The sequence below is a fragment of the Dromaius novaehollandiae genome, chromosome 1 (assembly GCF_036370855.1).
Source record: "Dromaius novaehollandiae isolate bDroNov1 chromosome 1, bDroNov1.hap1, whole genome shotgun sequence".
Lineage (NCBI taxonomy): Eukaryota > Metazoa > Chordata > Aves > Casuariiformes > Dromaiidae > Dromaius > Dromaius novaehollandiae.
In genome coordinates this window covers 43,157,707-43,180,477 of record NC_088098.1, presented here as the reverse complement: position 1 = coordinate 43,180,477, position 22,771 = coordinate 43,157,707, and the positions used below count along the sequence as shown (strand labels likewise).

At 33.6% G+C, this 22,771-nt stretch overlaps 1 protein-coding gene across 3 annotated transcripts in view; it reads right to left on the bottom strand.

Annotated features, from left to right (window-relative positions):
- LRRIQ1 (leucine rich repeats and IQ motif containing 1) overlaps nucleotides 1-22,771 on the bottom strand; it is a 117,327-nt gene that overhangs the window by 22,255 nt on the left and 72,301 nt on the right. For 2 of the 3 annotated variants that reach the window (XM_064509837.1, XM_064509840.1), the window contains exon 24: nucleotides 10,486-12,762. In XM_064509837.1, the coding sequence (XP_064365907.1) occupies nucleotides 12,755-12,762 (8 nt within the window). In that variant the 3' untranslated portion in view covers nucleotides 10,486-12,754. Of the gene's footprint in view, nucleotides 1-59; nucleotides 184-9,926; nucleotides 9,930-10,485; nucleotides 12,763-22,771 lie in introns of those variants that run through there. The other variant, XM_064509843.1, reaches the window with a different exon arrangement.

The window sequence follows — 22,771 nt, the reverse complement described above, 5'->3', positions numbered from 1 at the left end:
TTTCATTTTACAAGATACATTTACAATAAAAAAATCTAATTTAAAGGAGATGACCTCACCACTTCATATTTCTGGAACTGGCTGCTTCATAATCCCAAATCTGTGTATGAAGCCATTGGTATGTAAAGTCTTTTCTCCATAGTAATTTCTCATCTAAAGCAGTATCCAGCTGGGAAAATTCTTCTCTCTTACCTGGAGAGGAAAAAGATATTCTTGTCTTTCATTATTATTTTAAAAGAAAAGCTTGTGAAAAATTCTCTGGATAAACTTTGAGCATATTGCATCATATAAAAGAAAAAGACAATTATCTCATTTAAGAAAGTTCAAATAATGTGAATTATTTTATTTTTCTGATATATTTAAGAAATACTTTTAAATTAATTTTGAATTATATAATTTATTTTCTTTTTTAGGATTAAATATTTGTCTTCGAATAAAAGTTTTTTTGAGAAAAGTTTCTTATTATGTTGTTAATTTTTCATACTAGAAATACATATTAAACATAAATTGTTTATTATAGCACCTATGAACATTGCTATATATATGCTATTAAACTGTGCTATCTCTATGCCTAAAAAATACACATTAATTTATATTTATAATTCTATTTACCAGTCCACGAGGTAAAAAAAAAACATCATTATATTTAAGAGTGGACACATGGCACTCCTGTTCTTCTGATCTTTTAGTAACAGAATTTATGAAGACACTTTAAGGACAGCTTGTGACATTGGATTTCAAAGCAATTGCACACATTAAATTATTTTTCACTAATTAGTACATATTTTTGGACTACAAAAGAGACCCAAAGAGAGAGAACCAAATACCGACTTTATGACAAAAAGCTGTGTGATCTGGGAGATCCTTTGGTTTTGGGGACCATTCGGGTGGATACCAGACATGTTCTGAAGCATGAGAAAGAGTATGCCAGAAAATCGGAAGAGCCTGCAGAGGAATCATCACTGTGACATGGGGACAGTGATGGGGGTAGAGTAACTGTTCTTGTTTTCTACTCTCATACACTCATTCTATAGGTGATGTCTTTCTGGCACCTTTGACTTGACTTTTATGAGATATAAAAAAAGCTTCTGTAATTTTGCTTTTCTCTTTAATCACATTTCAGATTACTCTGATTTATCTTCCCTCTTACTGTTTATTCCTTTTGTCCTTGTGGATTTTCCTTTCTCTCACTGAAACTTTTTACTTGAACTCATCCACTACTGGAAGCTGCTTAGTAAACTGCAAGAGCTTACCTGTCCTGTACAAATTATTTTGCAATTGAACCAGAGAAGCATATAAGTCATTCTACTTTATACTGTTTGTCCACGATTAATGATTTAACTATCAATAACTGTTTCGGGGGAATTAGTACTGCCTTTGAGGCGAATGGCTTCCTCACACTCCCTATTTTAAGCCTTAATCCTCATTAACGTTTTTGACAATGTAAGCTGTAGTCACAGGCGATTCACAAACTCACCTTTGTCATGGGTTTTTTAAATTACCTGTAGTAATTTTTAAACTTTTCCTCTGCAAAGATTATAATTTCATTGGCATGAGCTGTGAAATGTAGTTTTCATTGTCCAGCCCCTCACTTCAATTTTACCAGGCCTTGCACTGAGCTCATTGTTTCCATCCTTTAAGGGAATACTGTTGAGGTACCATGGTTTCTTTTCTCATAATTTTAAATGTTTTTGGTTGTGTTCCCCATTTATCTGGGTATAGGGAATCTCTGTTCAAATCTATTCCTTAGGCTGAACCTGTTTAGTTGCCTAACATGATTAACCTATTAAAATTAGACAGGCTCCTGGGTCCAGAATATAGAGTCATACATGTTAGTCTCTTGCTAGTAACTGAGAGCCTAGAAATTAGGCAGAGGAATCTGTCCTCGGTTGATGTGAAGAACTCTGCCGTACCTCCCCACTGTTGTATACACTTTTCAGAAGACAGAAAATTAAAAGCTTGGATGGAGAGTCACCATGCCTTCCCAAATGAGATTGTGAGGCCTGATTAAAATGAACAAGTGGTCAACTACTGGATCATTATCAAGTATTAAAATATAAATAATGCTAACCACAGAGTTTGCCACCTTTTCCTTGATTAAAGTGGGAGCCATTTCTTCTTCTAAGTTTATAATATTCTTTTCATCTGTTCCTGGTTGAGGAGCACAGCTTGCTGACCTTTAAATCTTGAAAAGTGACAGGTTCCACATTTGCAACTCCTCTGGTACCCTCATAGCTCTTCACATTAAGAAGACACTGATCTATATAACAGGAGTAAGAAATATTCTGCATGACTTCTTAAGAGAGTCTGGGAGAGAGGACCTTCTGCTTTTTAGCCTATGTTCTCCAGTGAGGAGAACATGCATATAGAGAAAAGCTGGTGCCATCTTTCTTACCCATCGTTCTCAGGAGAACTCTTTCTCCCTATTGAAAAGATCAGTAACAATTATGTATTAACTAATATGTTTGTACCCTTTTCCTCCATTACAAAGGAAATCTACGTATGGATTGAAAACCAGTATCAAAACTTTACATCTTGGTATGTGAGTTTGGTCAAAAGAGGTTGCATATACAATAAGCTATGTTAAAACTTGCAACAAAAAGAAATTACTTTTAACTTGGCAAGTTACGTTCCCCAAATTATTGTTAATAATGCACTTTAGTTGTATTTTGAATTTCTGACTTTTGCTTTGGAACACTACCAGTTTTATTCAGAGCACTTTTGTGTATCATTATTGAAAACAAGGAAGAGATCAAGATAAATATATAAATGCACAAAATGAAACAGATTATTTTTTTTCTTAAAATTGCATATGCTATTAAACAGCATTCTTGTTCCATATGGCTATTAATAGTGGCTTTTTTCTCAAATATGCAGACATTGTTCCCTGATTTGTTTAATAATGCTGCAGAAAACTGTATTCTATTTTCTTATTTGGGACATATCAGTAGTCTCACATTTTAATAGTAATATCTCTCTTTTTAATTTTTATGAAAAAATACTATACTAAAATTAATTAATAATATATTTAAAACACGGCATTTTTCCTTTCTTCTTCCACTTAAGAACATCATGTGCTTTAGGATATAGTATATCAGTATCATTAACATGTATTTGCTTGATAGCTTTCCTAAATTAGGGCTCTGGGTTTTTTAAAACCTGGACCTGATTTTGTAGAAGTACTAACACTCACAAATTCCACAGAAGTTCTTAAGAGCTGTAAGCATTCCGCATCTTTGAAATGGATCAGACCTATAATCTTTAATTGTTAAACCCAGACAACTCATGGAATATCAAAGAAAAAAGGAACACATCAAAGAAAGCACAATCCCACAGAAAACCAAATTAATCTCAGAAGTATTTAAAGTATCATACACTCATTAGATTATCACTTCTAAGCTTTCAGTCTTTTCAACTTTTTTTATATGACAGGCATACTCTAATGTTTTTAGATTAGAATACATTTACACTTGGCATTAATATAGTAATGATTTTTAGGTGTTGCCGATTAATCATCCACACACAGCCTGCACACTTAAGCCAGATTCAACAAAGTTTTTAGAGGCACTTACTGCCACTTCCCTAGAGAATTTTGGCATCTAAGTAGAGAGAACTTATTCAGAAGACATACCTGAAATGTGCTTGGAACTTAATATTTCAGGAAAATAACATACTCTTTTCTTGGTCCAATGTGCAGACTCTTAAGAACCTGCCTTTGCTGAGCTGCTTACCTGTTTATTTCATGGCTAAGGGATGTTAAGGATACAAAGAAATATTATTCTTCATCTGTCAGACTCCCTGTTTGCTGGGCATATGCTCAGGCAGCATAAGCCATCTTCAGTCTAAAATATTAATGTTATTTCTGTTGGCTAAAGTTAGTTAAAGGACAAGGGATAAGAATATGTGGACTACTTCTGGTGAAGTGCCTTAAATTCTAGACTGAGCCAGTCATTTTCTCAGAGATTTTTCTTCAAGACTGATGCATCTTGTGCCCTTGGTGGTAGAGGTCAGCTTTAAAAAGGGGATTCAAATACTCCCAAAGAAAATAGCCTGGATTGTGGAAGCGGGAGATTCAAATCCCACCAGGCTAAAGAGTATCTCAAACCCATGTTTTCCTCTGCCAAGGCAAGTGCTCTTAACTACAAAGTACTATACAAAAGAAAGAAGATGGTTGCAGAATTGCCTGCATTCAAAGCAATGTTTCAGATTCTGAATTTCATTTTTGCACAGTCTATGCCTAGGAAACATCCATTCTGATTGTTCTGAATCCCAGTTAGCTACTGAACTCTTTGCCAATTTATGTACAGAGCTGCTGAGGTACCCAGTCAAACACAGTGATTTTTGTTCAAATATAACTGTAGATAGGGAAAAAAAAGTTCTAACTTGACATATATTTCTTGAAACAGAGAACTGTGTGAAGAAGTTTATACTGTATTCAAACATTTACAGTTAAATTTGGAGTTTAGAGCATGATTTAATTCACTTCAAAACTTGCTTCACACAAAATACAACACAAATAAAGTCAGTGACTAAGAAAACTAAGACCTACAATGTGAAAGGAGGGCTTGGAATTTCTTCAGCAGTCTAAGTTTTCCTTCCTTAATACAAAAAATCTGTGACCAGAGTGAATTTTCTCAATATCTATTCTGGAAGCGGTGCTCCTAATATAAAAATCAAGCAGCTGAGATTGGATATAAAATTAATGTCAAAGCTATTCATTCATTGAAATTTTTCTTATCTGCCAGTATTCTGGTATACATTACTACCTAGTAATATGCATTCTATATGTGTGTGTGTCTGTGTGTGTACAAACCCTATAAAAGCATACTCTGAATGAATATTAAAATTATATACACCCCATGAGGGTTTTTATAATTTCTCCTGTATCATCTACAAAGTTGTTTTAATACACATTAATAAAAAGAATCAAAATTCAAAACCGAAAATGCAACAAACAAAATGAGGTTATTTCTGTTACAATCTACTACAGGCAGAGCAGAAAGCAAGAACAACATGAGTAACAACATACTGATACCCAGGCAAGAAACTGGAGAATTTGGAAACAGACCAGAAAAGAATAACAATAAAAAAGCAGAAACATAGTAGAATGTAAGAGAAATTAGAGCATTTTTTTTCTTTTCTTCAGCAAAAAGGATAATACATTTGTCGAAAGTCTGTTTTGTCAGAAGTTACTAAATACACCTAAGCATTATATAGCAATCACTATATGCCCAAAATACTGTTTTTTGGTAAAAGAATGGTATTTAGAGTGGTTCTTAGCATGCTCACAGGTATTCAATGAATATGTTAGGAATATATATAGGACTTCCAGATAGCTGGTAGTATAGTGTGGCAATTACTGATGCAGGGTTTTCTTCACTTAATATTTTCACATCTCCAGATGTGATGTTTCTTTATGTACAACTCAGGTTATCTGGATTTTTAAAATAGCTCAAACACATACATTTTAAATAGCTACTTAAAAAAAACCAAACTTTATGCGATAAGTGTACTATACAGATTAGTTAATTTTAGTTAATTAATGAGTTAATCAGTTTGATTAAACTTTGACAAAATCATTTTGCATCTCTAGGACCAGAATGAATGAAATAAAGAGAAATATTTAGAGCAGTGTCTGAGTCAGTGCATAGATAAATAAAAGATCAGTTAGAATTTTCTCAAAAGAATACAGCATCAGGTGATGACTTGCAAAACCTGCCAGCCTCGTCGTCTTCTTTAATTCACTCATACTACACTCTCAAATAATTATCTCCTTTTCATGATGCAATTGTTCTTGACTTTGTCCTCACTCTCACTCTTCCTTCCTAGAAACCAGCTATCCATCATACTTAAAAAGTCTAGAATAAAAAGTCTTGAGACCACAGTCCGGCTTTTTTGGTTGTCCTTTTTCTGCCTGTTTTCATTTGTCTGTCTGTCTGTCTGTCTCTGTCCCCTTTTACATTATGCTCTATTTCTGAGTGATCCATTCCAGTAATATAGAATCTACTTAATCTGTCCCACTTCAGTATTTACCACATTTCAGCTTGTCCCTTCTGTGCTAACTCTTTGATCTCTTTTCGTTAGATTATGCATAACTGGAATCCTTACATTGAGATTCCTAAACCATCAAAATTGTACAAATTTCAATCTCTGAATTCAAGGAAAACAGAATTTCATACTTGGGCCTTCCCACACATTCTTTTCTATTTCCCTGCTTGTTCCAGCCTCTGTAAAATACACCACCATTACTATTTATCAGTAGCATTTAGTATTTACAATAGTTTAAGGGTTATTTTCAATTTGTTCCTTTTCTCACATTAAGGCAAACCCAGATCTTACCTAATCTTCAATGGTATATTTTTATGATAGCTCATTAAATGTTCTCTCTCTCTATTCATATTGCAATACTGTCAATGAAGCTTTTCTCCCAATATTTCTTGATTGTTTAATCTCTTCCATTGCAACTGTCTGACCACACAGGTATGTTGCAAACACCATTCCATATAAAGTACAGCTGCTTAGATCTTCTGTTCTTCTTCTGAACATGGTACATTTCCTTTTGCTCTTTATAAGCTTCACTTTCCCAGCACTGACTTCAAGGCAGCATTAAACACTGTTCCTTCCACTTTATCCAACTTTTGCATTTTTCTGTGCAATTTTCTTCCTTTACTCCACATTTACACTAAGCACAATTTCTCATTTATCTTCTATACCTTCCTTCACAATAATATCAGTGTTTCATATCATGCCATTTCCTAACACATACAAGACTCTTCTGACTTGATCTATAAACCTAAAGATATATTTCACCTGAGGTGTCTACAGGAAGCTACCACACATGCAACTGTCTATTTCATTTTTTGCTAATTTATAAGTGTTCTGATCTGCATATATTCAGACAGTGAATCTTGGTACAGAATCTGTAGATTTCTTTGGGAGAAAGATACAGGGATTGAACAGTGGAGGACTAATAATAGTACTATGAGAATAGCTTGCTAAGGTCAACTAAAAATAAGTCAAAAAAGGAAGAGTAGTGCAGTGGTTTAACAAAGGTCTCCACCTCCTAATGAATGAGATTCCCTTGTCTAAAAAATAAGCTACAAAACAAAATAAAATTCTGCTGTTTGATTAAACTGGTTGATTTTGTACCATTAAAAACATTATATTTAGAGTTATGTAGACTACTATTAATGCACATAAGTATCATGGTAATACTCACAAAACTAGGTTATTTTTTCAAAGTACTAAGCTGCCATTTAATACTGGAATTAAACATACAGTTATGGTTATTTATTTTAACCTCGTTGGAAAACAGAAGAAAGAAAACACAACCTGACAAACCACTGCTTTGGTTAGTCAGCAATCAAAATTGTGGTGTTGAATTCATGTCTGTAAATTTCTGATAAACACTGTCCTTCAAAATGATGCAACTGCAGTTGAAGAAAAAGAAAGAATAATTAGGAGGCTAATACTTCCATGTGCAAGAATGTATTTTAGCTCTTTGACAGGGAAGAGGAAAATGACTTTTCAGTCATTTACTCAGTGTTCTACAAACTAATGTTCCATTGTCTAATGCTAACATTTGGACAGAGACAAGATGCAACAAGTTTTCTACGGGACAGAGCCAGCTTAAGTTCCTGTCATTCACCCAAACTCAGTGGTTGATCAAATATATTTCACAGTGGGAGGTAAGGGGAAAATAAACTGCACAAACATTCTGAAGTGCTAAGACTCTAACTTCTCTGAAACTTTCCAAGTATGTAATAATTCACCTTCCACACAGAACATCAGTGCTGCTATTTCCAAAGTAAGGTTTATAAAGAAAGCACTCTTTTAGTTCTTGTAATCTGGAGGAATATCAAATCTTTGAAATGTCTGTGCCAGCATTTCAACAAAACATGTTCTTAAAACTTGTGCTGAAATTATTTTAAAGGAAAAAACAAAAACAGAGAGGGAGGGAAAAAGAGACAGGTATGGCAACATCATTTGTGGCTCCAAAGCAAAACATACTAATTCCTATTACAGCCCACAATTTGAACTGATGTATGTTTTGATCCTTGATTTGCACCAGGTTACTTATGCAAGACATCCATTTTATGATCATAATATTCAAAAAAAGACAAAAACGTAACAGAATGTAACTATTTTATGACACTAGAAAGCCAAATCTAGAGTATGTTTAAAGATAATTTACTTTCTATGTTAGGAACTTAAAAGAGTTTCCATTAACATGTTAGCTGAGAACTCCTCAATCTTTGAAGTGTTTATCATTATAATCATTATCACTTATCACTGTAATGATTATAATCATTGGAATTTACCATTATAATGTATTTAATGTATTTACAATATCTATCTCAGAACTGAATTTCCCAAAGGTGAGAACTGAATGCCAGTCCACCAAATCTAAAGTTCGTATCCAAACATTGGGTCACTCTTCCTCTTATTTTACTTTTTGGTTTTCCAAACCATTAGTGAAAAGCAGAGAATTAAAATTTTAAACAAACTGCTATACATATGCTGTGTTCTAAGTACTACAAACCTGTCTGCAGCCATCATTTTTAGATTTGAGGTACTATTTCCCCCTCAGTTTAAATTTGACAAACAAGAAAGCACATAAGGGAGATGAGAAGAGGAAATGCAAACATTAAGTTCTGGCAAGCATGTTTGTGCTTTTGTATATTTTAAGTTTTGGATTAAGCACTACATAGTCACTGACTCCATTTACTGAGCCTACAAAAGTTGAAATGTATCAGCTGTTCTTGGTATTTTCTGTGTGAACTAAAGGTATAGATGCATTAAAGACAGTCCCAACATTAAACTCCTCAGCTTCAGTATGTTGGACTTGTATGCTGGACAGTACATTATCTTTTGGTAATAAAATAATAAGCAGTATTACTACTATCATTACACACAGAAATTTTTCATTTGGAATTAGTGCTGAATTTTAGGAGATGCTGCAAAAGTGAAGATAGACTGCAAGTTCCTCAGGAATCAACATAAAGCCAGGGGTTGGAAGAGTACAAAGAGGATGGAAGACAGGGCATGGAAAAGTATACAGAAAGAAAGGGCAAACATCTCGCTCCCTTCCAGCTAATCATACTTCACTTCCTCAGGTGCCCAAAACTTAAAAAGATAAAAATTAAAACCCTTGCCATTATTCTTGTTGTAGTCTTCTGTGAACAAGGTGCTCTGTAGCCTATATGCTAGTTGCTTCAGCCACTCAACCTACGCAAAATTTAATCAACAGGGCTGCTGAGTAGTAAGTTAGGAGGATATCTAAGTCCATTCCCCTGAGATCTTTGGATAACACAGGCCCTAAAAGAACCAAAGAAATTAAGAAGCAGTAAAAAATTATTTTGAAACGATATGTCTAGGGTTTCCATGCTTACTTATCTGTTAGTAAATGCAAGGAATAAACAGCATGCAATTAGAACCTATGTTGTTTATCCTGCCTATTTTTTCACATAATCCCTGCCTCTTTCCCCAAATCTGCCTCGTAGAGACCTTTTCTCTACTTTTTTCATATTCTCTTGGAATTAATGAGCCCTCTCCTGATGGATACCCTCTACTATACAGGGGGGAAGAGTTTACATTGCCTGGGAGAAAATTAAGAGATGTATAATACCAATAAAATTTTCTCCCTTTTGATAGATTTTATTCCATAAATTCTCAGTTCTTGAGATTAACTGAGAACAGTAATCAAGAGCTTGAACACAAGTGCTTAGTTGCTCAGTGATGAAACAGCATTCCCAAATATTTACAAAAAAAGAAGATCACCCTATGTATGGAGTCCCCACAAGAAGAATATTTTTCTATAAAATCAACAAAGCAACTCTATGATTTAAAACATCAGATCTTCCAAAGGAATTCTTAAAAGCCAAACACAAAAGAATATTTTGTAGGAGCACAAGAGGTTGGACTACTATCTTGCCTTCTATCAAGAGACCAAAAAAATAAAGGATATTTTATTCAGTGTGACATTCATAAAGGTAGGTTTTGTTTTAGAATCAAAGGACCTAGAGCCAACATTAATCAGGAGCACCATGAAGTTAGTCAGGAAGACTTACACAACACACATTTGTCTCATAATTTTTATGAATGAATAATTAAAAATATATAATTTTGTATCACAGATTGGGAATGGACATTTTTAAAAAGCATATTTCAAAAAGTATTAGATATCTGAGAATAAACATTTTCTCTTGATAGTTATATATATATATATATAAATCATTTATATTACCTAAAGAATATACGAACTTGGTTTTAAGAACTTATATTCACCCACTGGGAGTTTGATTGATAACTGTCAACGGAAGATAACACTGACAGTGAAGCTGAATGAAATATTTTTATTAATGTCAATATGTAGTTGCATTATAAATACCTATGGATTTGGTATCTACACTAACCAATTTATGCACATATACTATTTTCAATTTTGAAGTGTTTTATGTTGCGTAGGTGAAACGACTTCTGGCTTACTCCTTCTGGCTTACTTATGTTGACCTGAAGTACCTACTGGTATTTGATGAAGGTACTGTGACAACAATTCATGGCTGTGTCAGTGCAGCAATGCATAACAGTAAAACCACTCTGCGCTGTCAAACATACACATAAAATCTACATAGACTAAGCATGAAGCTGCTGTTTAATTTACTTTATAGCAAAACCCAGAGGTAACACTGAAGATCAGGCCTGTCATTATGCCAAATGTTGTATAAACAAGGCTTGATTTAATGCTCTTTGAATTAAATAGAAAAAATATCTCATGCTTTAACACAGACATAGACATGGTTCTTTTTCCAAAGACCCTACATCCAAAGTGAGGTAATCCCCAAGTGTGTACAATTCTTACATATGTATCTCCAGTTCTAAAATAACCATAAATACTATGAACTTACAAGCAAATACATATAAAAGCATTAACTGTTCTTATTAAGCTATACTTAGTGAGCTGATAAATCATGGAAGAAATACATGAAATTCAAATATCTTATGGATCAATTCAAAAAAGAGAATTCCATTTGTAAGGGAGGACAGGTAAAACAATACAAAACAAAATACTGATTTGCCTAAAAGTTGCCCTATATTGATACGTAATTCACGTTGCTCAAAGGGCTTAATAATTTTATAGAGGTCTTTATTATTTGCAATACAAATTTTCAGCTTGTAATCACATGAAAAATGCAATAATTTGAGTACAGTAAATTATTTTTGTTTAGCCAACACATATTCAAGAGTATTCAGTGCCATGGAAATTGAACTGAATTCATTATATTGATTTTGAACCAGTTCTAGTTACAATGGCACAGTATTTCTATTTATGCAGAGAAGGTTTGAAAGATTTTCCTCACTGAATGAAGAAATCAGAGTTGAAGAAGCAAAAAATTGGCCTTGACTTCTGTTTCTTAGCAGAACCATTTTGTTTTGAACTTTACTTAAATTATTTTTTGGAATAAGAAAATGAACAAAATTAAAAAAAAAATCCATTACTGAACACAATTTCATCTTTCCTAAGCTTAGGTGATGATTATCATATTATACTTACAGTAATTGTATTTAAATTCTTACTTTCATTCTTACTAAACTTTTAAGCTACAGTCCCTGCAAAGCTCCCTAGTTCACTGACATACGTCTGTCATCTATATAATAGCTACATCTATATAATGTATATCTATCTATCTCTACCTTTATGTATATAGACAACATAGATACAATTTGTTTGAAAAGGAGGGAATGAGTTAAATACCAGGATAGTTTTGAATAGGTGATTTTGCCTCATGTTTGTTCTGTTTATATGTGTAATCGCTTTCAGGACAGCCATAACTAATAAACTTAAAAGTATAATTTGTTTTACGTGTTGCTTTGAACAACAATGGACAATGACAATAGTTGTCCATTCCTAACTCTGCTTATGTGCAGCCAATTATGTAAGTTCCTGCTACTGGCACATGAACTTACAGAGCACTAAGGGCTGATCCAAAAAGAAGTGAAAGCACATGAAGTCCAATTACGTAAGTAAACTCCCATTTGAGATTAAGGTACTTCAATAGCTAACCACATACTATTTATTCCAGGAGAAGGGAACAGACAGTTGTACTAGAAGCTTCACAACCTTACCAACTAAATTAGACTATTAAAATTGTATCACTTTACAGGGGAATTCTTCTAAAAGATAACAAAATAGTATTTTACTGACCAAACCAAGTAAGGTTTTACTTTCATTGTAACAGTCACTGTCATGAAGAAGAACTAACAGTATTCCATTGTCAACTTTAAAAGTAACAAGAAAATGTCTGCTTTTTGGCTTTTATCAGATAGCTTGTTTTATAAGAAAGATTCTAATATCATTTCTTTTTCATACAAAATATACCAATTTTTACACAAAATAATCTGACTGAAAAGGTCAACAGTCTTCTTTAAAACAGTTCAAGAAATGGAGAAACATTAATTAACAGTATTTACAGAGCCTTCTTTAATTTAACTACAAAAGTGAGCAGTTTGTTAGAGGTATTGATACAGAGACTAGAAAAAGGTATATGTACCTGAAGTGAGAGCACAAAAGATATACAGAAGTAAATACACAAACTAGTCTTTAACTTGCACCACAATTCTTGAAACATTCTTTCAAATCTTCGAACTCCTCCATATTCTGGTTCAGTGAATGCATCAAGGGATACTAAAATTGGAGAGTGTCTGAACAGCATCATCATCCCCAAGGCTGCCTGGTCCCTGAACAGACTCTCCTTCAGGATTCTGGTTAGAAGAGGAGGAAAAGAGGAGAAAAGAATGCAATGATGTAGAAAAGTAGTTACTATAACAAGAAATGTAATTTTCAGTGATATTTAAAAATTCTTAGTTCTACTTACCCTCTCCTGGATTTCAATCAGATTCTTCAGCTTTCACCTGACTAGACCCTGAATAGCTACATCTCACAGTGCTCTGGATGCTCATCAGTATTGTCTCCCTGTGCAACTGTATTAATCAGATAATGAAATAAGGGGACTCTCCCCTACCATTTTTATGATGAACAAACATATTCTTGATGGGAAGTCACAGATGCATAAAATACTCTCATAGGGGAAATAAATCTCAAAGTAAGCAATTAGCATGATGCATGGATAATTCCCATGCTTAGTAATATAGTGAAATAGTAACTATTTGTATAGCGGTATAAAAATAAAAATCCCTAGAAGCCATAATTCTGGAAGAATCAATTTCTAAAATTTATTCTGAATAGGTTTTCATAAATATTTCCATTTGCAATAAATAAAAGGAAAGATATTGGAAAGAGATTTTTGAATACAATGCACAGTGCTCACATGGTATGATGACAGCCTATGCAATGTTTTAGCATATGTAGACCAGACTACAAGTAGAGTCTGACAAAACCTAAGCAAGCAGACCTGGCTAAGAGTCAGGAGTCACGCTTATTAAATACAACTCTCAGGGGTATCATGCAATCAGAGGTCACAATCGAGGCAACAGAAGCAATGTCACGATATCAGAGAAAGGGCCAATTCAGACCTGCTCCCTGACAGGCAGTGAGGTCAGGGCTTGCGGCAAATAACTGTATTAAAAGGGAATATTCTCTGCACACTTTTAGAACTGTCATCTGAACAAACAAAGCCAGGTCATCGGTAGGTTAAATCAGAGCTTTCTGCCTTAGCTTCTTTTTTTTTCCCCTTTACATTCATTACTAATTTCTTAATTACAAATGTACAACATCAGCTACTACAGCAAATTCTCAGTAAATTTTACTTTGAAATATGTATTAGTGTTTAAAATACATTTTTTATTGAATTCTATCTCTGACAGAAGATATCCCTGTTCTCTTCATAAACTGAAAAATAGCAAACTTGCTTCGTATTAGAAAAAATAAGCATGCAATTGCTTTAGAGAAATGACTTTCCAAAGTCAATTTCTTAGTAAGCTTGATACTCAATCTGCACTTAGAAACCATTCAAAAAACTTAGTTGTTCATATTCTGCTGTTTAATGATGATTGTGAAAATGAAGTAAATTCTTCTTTTCTCTGACTATTTGGATTTCTTTATGTGAATTCGGTTATCTACATAATTCTAAAAGTGTAGTGACTTATGAAATTATAATCAAATATTAGATTATTTAACCCAACAATAAATCTGCAAAGGAATAACTATTCCAGATTGTCATGTAAATAAATTATTTTGAAAAATATTATTTCTGTATGCAACCTGTCTTAGGAATCTGAGAAAAATATATTTAATACATATACACATTCTATACATACATATATATATAAATAACTAGAAAACACAGTATTTCCACCTTAGTCCAGGGTTAAATGCATACATTTTTTCCATGACAATTTGAAGATATCAGTTGTGTGTTCTATTATAAATCTCTTTTTTTAAACACATAAGCCAGAAAAAATAAATGCGTTGTATACATCAAAGTTGCACAAAACTACAAATTTGACAAAACTGATAAAATGTTTGTGTATTGCACATGCTAAAAGTTGAACTGTAAAGTTATGATGTTGGAAGACGCACATTATAGAAATACACAGCTTATCACAGAAGTTGCAAAGATATTACTACATGATTGTACATTTATATTACAATATGTGGGTTACTTATAATCACTCCTACAATCCTTTGTAAAATCTTCTAAATCTACTATACTTGCTGTCTATTTTTATAGACCACATGAAACTTGTAAAAGGTGTAACACTTTGCCACGAGTTTGTATTGAACAATATAAAATTTTCAATAACTAGGTATCAATTCTGCAGTCTTTTCTTAACGTTTTGCTTGAAAAATGTTGCACATTACCAAAATAAATTATGTTATACAGCTGATCCACACCTCTCTTAGTTATAAAAAAGAAAAAGACTTAAATGTGTGTTCAGTATTAAAAGCATTGTCACATGAAAACCACCTTTCTGGAATGCTGTAGCTCTCTGACCTCCTAATTCCTCATAACACCATAGTTCCCATTACAGAATAGAAGAACAAGAATTTTATTATAAAAAACTTTAATTGATTACACTTTCAAATCAACAAAATGCTCTGGGGTTAAAGCCTTCCTTTAATCTACCTTTAACAGTACTTCAGAAGATAAAATAGGCAGAGGCATTGCAACATGAAACTTCTTAAACTGTAGCATCATGTTGTCCTACTGTAACAAGACTTGCACTTATACATGTTTCTAAGAATTTATCATAGTCCGTGTTCATAGCTTCATACAAAATGGAAATACTTTTGCAAGATGAATATTTATGCAATGCAACATTTGTGATCCTCCTCTGGACACAACCTATACATTTAACTTTCTGTGGCCTATGTTAAAATACCATGTGCATACCAATATGAGTTCAAGGCTTGAAATATTCACTTTGGAAAATGCTTTGAATATATCTGAAAATGCAATTTAAATGACTTCTTCATGAATAATTGTTTTATGAAGTATAAAAAGAGTACCTTTACATTTAGATATTGTTTAGTAAAAGCAAAATGAATAAACAAACCACCCCAACATTGCCTACAGTCCCCAAGCATCCAAACGGATGACAGCAAATTTAACAATTACTTTTAACTAGACTTACTAAATCCAAGTGTTGTAACACTTTATTTTAGAGGAATTTAGCCAAATGTATTCTCCCTCACCCCCTCCAATGAGATCCATTTGGATTTAACTTGTTGCTAAAATTATCTGTCTTTTGCACTCTAAGACCTGGGTCACAACCTTACTTAGGGACAGGAAATAGTTATCAGGTCACTGAATGGTCAAATGAAAAAGGATTTGAAATGCTTCGGTAGTCAGGGGTCTATTCATCCAAAATGACTGCCTGATGTAGTATAAAATGCTGTGGATCTGAATGTGGAGTCAACTTATTTATGTACACATTGGCTGAAATACAGATGATACATTACCTAGCTCTTGGACCTACAGTGCCAAGCAAAGTAGGAAAAAAAGAGAAGCAAAACCTCGGAAGATGAAAATCAAACTCTGTGAACTGCTATGTTACCTTATTCAACAATGGGATAAACTTGTCTTCAACCACTGATGATATTTTATGCGAAATCTCATTCCTACTGAAACCATCACTGGGCAGTCTTTAGCTAAAATAGCAGTAAGATTTTTTTTTTCCTAGTGTGGAGTTCATTTTAGTTTAAAGATAAACTATTATGGTGTGGAAAGCACAGGTGATAGCTTACATGTTGTATAAAATCCAAGTTTTAAAAGTTTGTTGGAACAATTTGACACAAAATTCATTGTCATATTATATCAGAGATCACATTTAAGTCCGATGCACTAATAAAGTCCACTTGACGTCATTGCAAATTACAACCATCTATAAAACCACAGAGAAAGAGAAACAGATAATACACAAGCAGGTGAAATACGCAGTCAAAATCAAAATCCTTTAACACTGGAATACAGGACCCTTGAAGACTAGAACCATAGTAAGACTTTATAATATGAAGTTGGAATATATGTATGGTAAGCACCTCCAGTTCAGGAACTTCAGACAAATAGAAATGTTGTTTTAAAAAAAAATTGAATACGAAAAACAAGAATATTAATAAAGATGTCATATGTCTAGATCATTTACAGATATTCAGACACGGATATGCACCGCATGATGCATATAAATGACATCTTATGTATTTATTTTTAAACTCATACTATAATTTCAGGATTGCTTCATTCCATGAACACTGAAAAAATCCTACATTATCATTGATGGACAGGGGACTAGAAAATTAGGCACAGATTTTATTTTTTAGTTTTATTTTATAATAAGAAACTGGGCCACTAAAACTATGTAACTGAAGCTCGAGTGCGTGCACTGTAAGGCCCCTGCAGTCTTTTACAACTTTTCAGCATACCGCTGTTGTGAACTGGGTTTGCACTCTGCCAGCAGAGCAGCTCTGACCCATGGAGAGCACTCCTTCAGATCAACACTGCCTCAGGCTTTACTGCTTTCTCCAAGAAGTCTTACATTTCAGGCATCAAGTTGAATTTCTTCTGGAGATGATTAACCCAAACCCATGACAGATTTTTTCCAAGATATCCAACTCCTTATGTTTATTTTATCCTGGCTCTTTTTGGATGTACTGGACACAAGTAACCTACTCATTTTACATGTTAAAGGGCTGGTGGAGAGCCATTAATTCCTTAAAATGAGAAAATATTTCAATGCGAGAGCTCTGTTGTGTGAGCTCACACTAGATAATAAGAAACAAAGCCATAGAATTCTGATTTTAACAGATAGATTCCCTTCCACACTGCAGGTTTCTGTAATGCGTTTTCATCGCATTTCAGGACAGACCTTACATTCTCTGGAAAGGTATTATTCTGTCATTTTCGTCAATGCAATATGGTTTAGAAACTGCTTCTGCCATAATCTGGCACACAAATTTAAAGCCTGGGAGATATTTAATAATTACATTTTACTGTAAACATTGCAATACTTTAGTAGAATTGCAGGAATGCCAAATTTAGAATGTGGTTATTAATGCTTTTCACAGCTAAACAAAAGATGACTTAATTTAGAAATGGATGTTTACAAACAATGTCTTCTTCCTGGGTGCTGATGCCATTTATAATTCTCCATTGAAAATAGCTAATTTATTAAAGATGAAAACAGCTAACACACAACTCTTAGCTACAGCTCAATGCATTTTTAACTGCCCTTAAATAACAAATAAAAAAGTATTATTATCAATTTTACAGCATATAAAAAGGTTAATCATAGTATTCCATTCTCAATGCCTTCTCTTAACTCTCAAGCGAAGTATTTAAAACCACCAGTGATGTGAATCAACATAAATGCTATTTAATTACTACATACCTTTTCATCAATGTCCTCATATTGAGTAATACAGAAAATCTAAGAAATTATGTTTGTCATTATGTAAAAATATTTTGATGAGTTTACATAATTAACTCAAAGACAATCCTAAATTACCAGTGTCCAAAGTCCCAGTTTTCATTTTAAATTAGCACTAGTTATAAGAAAATGTAAAAACTCCTTGCAACATTTTTCATTTGAGAATACCTGGAGCTTCATAATTGTGAACTATTAGAAAGCTGGAGAGCAGACACAGATCATTCAGGTTTACCCAAAGTCATGCTGTTAAATTTAAATGGATTCTTGATATTTGTTTTCCAATCATGTGACATAATCGCAAGACCATTTTACCTCTTATTCTAGTTCCAATATGAAATATAAATGTTATTTTTACTGACAATTTGAAGAGAAATGAACAAATATTTCCATAATTAAAAGCCACCTGAAAAAGCATAATCTATTCATTACCAAATTTGTATTGGTGAAATTTATCTTAACATCATTATACTCACTATGTTTTCAACTTTTTAGTCAAAGAGCATAAGTATTGCCAATTAGAAACTGCAGGTTCCCAAACTACAGTAAACACATCCTAATAATATAATCCAATGCAACTAATATAGCTGAACTTCCTGGAAGTGGTTACTGTGCACACTCCTGAGTAAAGTCAAGTTATATTGTTTTCACTTCTTTGAACTATACAGTATACACATGCCACTGATAGACACAAATATGACTAAAATTACATGTATTATAGTGGTATTAAATCACCTAATCTACAAAATTAATTAGAATATAGTGTCTGAAATTCTGAGAAACTGCAAGTGAATCATATCCACATAATACAGAGCTTTCATGGCTTTAACCGGACTCCTGACTAATCTCTACTGCACTTTTCCAACTTGCTCTGTGGATTGGAATCCAGCTTCCTAAGCCACTGAATAGAAATTATTTGGATGACCCACCAAAATTGTTGAGGCAGATGGATTACAGAGGACCCCAAATGATTTGTAGTGTTTCCAATGCTTGTAGCAAAATAATGTGCTAGGCCTGGGGGCTCCTTTAGCTTTGTGCTGCTGTATCAGGACAAAAGAGTCTCACTCTTGGTTGACAGAGCAGATAGAAACTTCTGTGTAAATGGAATTACTGAGACTAACACACAACTGATGTACTTTGCCTGAAATATTCTAGATTTTTCTAGATTATTTTATGTTAGATCAATGACTAAAATAGCCTCTGCACAACCACATGAGAAGCAGTCATAAAGATGTCTAAAAATACAACTAAAACACGATGAAAATTATTTGCATTTCTTAAAACCTTCCCAAAATGCTGAGACCCTTAAACTGTCACCACCTATAAAATACACTAAAATCTCCCAAAATATTCATCAGAATAGTTAGCTGACTATTTTGTTTCTCAGCTAATTAGTGCTAACCGACACTCAGCAACCCTGCTGGAAGCATAACCCAATAATACCAAAAGCAGCAGCATACAACACACAATCCAGGAAATGTCCAGCAAATCATCAGCTGTGAAAGCACATCAAGTCAGGCTTTCATTTGCCTTCAGGTTTTTGATCAGGCCACAGTTTCTTAAGAGAAGCAGGAAAGTTCATATAAAGCACAATAAATGCACATTTACATTTGTGTATTCTGTGGCACACTTTATAGTCTACTTAAGTTAATGTAACAATATGTAACTATGATCTGAAAATATTCTTTACTTAATATTTTTCACTAATCTATCTGTACTACACAATGAGTACATGCATTAAAATAATTTTAATGAAAGTGAAACAGTATCTTGACAGAAGCCATTTAGATTACAAAATACACCTATATGTTGATACTACAAATGACAGCAAAGAGTAAATGTTCACAATTTATTTTCCTTTTTAAATATATGAAAAAGCAGATAAAAACTATACTTAATATACATATTGAATTCATATACCTATTTATACTTACAGTATATGTATATGTGTGTTTAGACACTCGGGTATTGTATGTATACATATTCATACAGACATATCTATACATATATGTATACACAGAACACATACAATGTCATTCCCTTTGCCCATGCCTTTACACATTGTTTGTATTTTTAAATGGTAAGCTCTTGCCTGTAGGCAAGATGATGTTCCTTCATGTTGTGTATGAAGCCTGTAATACAAAGGGGTTTGTCTCTAACTTCTGTGTGCTATCGTAACACAGATGTGAAACAATGATCCTCCAAAAGGGAATCATTATAAAGTCAGGGAATAAAGTATGATGACTCTCCTAAAAGTTAATACAAATTTATGACATTATTCAAACTTTGAAAGAAGTATTTTCATTTATATCTGTCCAACCAAATCATTATGTTATGATACATATGTCAAATTAAGAGCTATGTGAGTTGTCCCGTGGGATCAAAGCTATGCACAAGTTTTGAAAGTTGCATGTCTACATTTATTTTACATATCAGTTCCTTGCAATTGTTGTAACAGAGTGGTCTTCTTAAAATTAGGTACTCAAGCCCATTTTATAAAACTTGTAGATTCAGAATTTTTTTTTCATTTATAGCTACTATTTTCTCAGAAAACAGATTTCAAAAGAGAAATAAGCAAGAGATTTAAAACTAGAGCTCCTGCACATATAGTTTTTAATGAAAAATATAAGATTAAAATACATAAACAATCAGCATACTGTCAGCAGAGTGCCTGTTTAAAATCTTCCACAAAGCATCACTATAACTTAGGTTTAATCATTTGTAATAACTGAAACTTGGAGGAGGGAAAGTTATAGTTTTCACAGAATATTAAAACAAGAAGAATTAAAAAAAGGAAAACTGTTTAAACAGTTATCAACTACATTTAAAGCCAAGAAAGATGAGTATTAGATCAACTATGTCCTCACTGTGTTGCTTTCGACACGGTACATCATATAACACTGCCAGCCTGATGCAGTAGCTTGTACAAGAAGGCAAATTATGCCAGAACATAATCCTTAATTCAGCAAGGATTTCTTTTAATTATCTCAGGAGAAGGTAACTTTATTTAAGTGCAAGATTTTCCCTTTATGTTCAGTGAACTCATTTTCAAAAACCAAAATTCTTGGTTTTCACTTGCTGTATTCTCATTGTCCAATAAAGGTTTACCATTCAATAATCTTTAAAACAATAAACATAAGAAAACACTACTGGTACATATAAAACAACAGCTATATTTACAACTGATATGTTAATCAACTCATTACTCAGGATAAAGTAAATATAAATATGATACCTAGTATTTAATTAAGGCATACAGATACTTTACATACAAGAGTCAGATATTAACCTCCCCCCCTTTCACCCTTTATTTTCGTCTATTTTTATACCTCTTTTTTTTAATTCTTTTTGTGTTTTTTGCATTAGGCACATTTTTAGTGCTTTAAACATAAACTAAAGAAACAATGAAGACTCAAGACATTCATCATACATTTTAACTGGATTACCTCCTACATATTCACTACCATGATGTGTTCCAGTTTGAAAAGCTAAAACTGTTCTAATTGTTTCACTTCCGAGGGCATCCCCTTTCAAAAGTAGTGATTCTGTTATTTAACAGGTAACACATGTGTACTTGCTATTGATGTTATGGTTTCTCCCCCCATTTTCACTTTAAAGAAGTAAAGCAGGAATATTTAAAATGCATGTTTTTTTGGTTTTTGGAGATTACTTAGTGGTTTATAAAGGAGATGGACTGGATTTCAAATTCTGCACCAGAACACTGACTACTTACCAGTCTACAAAGGGAAGACCTTGAAGTGAGGCAGTTTATATCTCCACCAAACACTGGTGCCAGATCAGAACACTGGTCTGTGTTCTCTTTTGATTTGGAATATGGTGTCCACAAGATTTACAGATACAGAATGAAAACATTCCAACTTCTTGTTACAAAAAGAACTCTCATCACAGAGCAGACCCGAAGCAAGGTATTCCAGGCAAAAGAGGAAGAAATAGTCAAAAGGTGAGAGGGTAAATGGGAGACAAACTTTTCTGTAAGTGAAGGAGGAAGTGACTGACAACACCATTTTGTGAAATCATCATGCAGGTGCTTTGGTTTTAGTAGATAACATATCAAGTGGTATCCAAATTCTAAACTCAGAAGCTCTGAATTCTGATTGTATCTCACTTACATAAGCAAATGCTCAGCAATGCACTCTAGATTCCAATTCATCATCTAGCATTTTCTAGCCATCCCATCTGAAGTGCCAGTGACTTAAGCAGAAGGAAAATTTTATATTCTGGTCAATTAGAATGGTACTGCTTGTCTTCCTAAAGGCACAAGACAGCGAGAAACACCCAGAAGTACCCAGTAAAAGACTGCTGAACAAAATCTGTTTATTAGCTGGCCAAAGGAGTATAGCTATCCTTGAAATGAAATAAAGTTCAAGAGCACCGCTAATTTCAGTGCTTGCCTTTTGGTATCTAACATGCTGCAGTTTCTTCTGTGTGTTCAAAAAGCAATTCAGTAACCATCAGAATAGATACATTGGCTTCCTAAAATTAAGGGAAATATTCCCAGGCAGGAATAAATAAACCAGCGGCAGGAAAGCTAGGCTAAACTTACGCTGACTTTAGGGTGCTGAACCTGGGATCAAGCTTGTTTCTTTGACGCAGCTCTGAACATTCGCACTACTGCTTGCAGGCTTCAGGCACCCGCATTGTTTTGCAGGCAGTCTACCTGCCTTGTTTCTTCAGCATATGCCAGAAGAACTGTTATGATACACAGGAAATGCTAAATCAAGCACAGTATATGTAGTCTGTCTCTATTATAAGTAAATTCATGCTTGGATCCAAAGCAAACAGCAGTGCAACCTTATTTTTCTCCTTCATAATACCCGTAGAATTCTTTCAACCAATTTGAGCATGGGCTCGTGAATGTAAGGCAAAT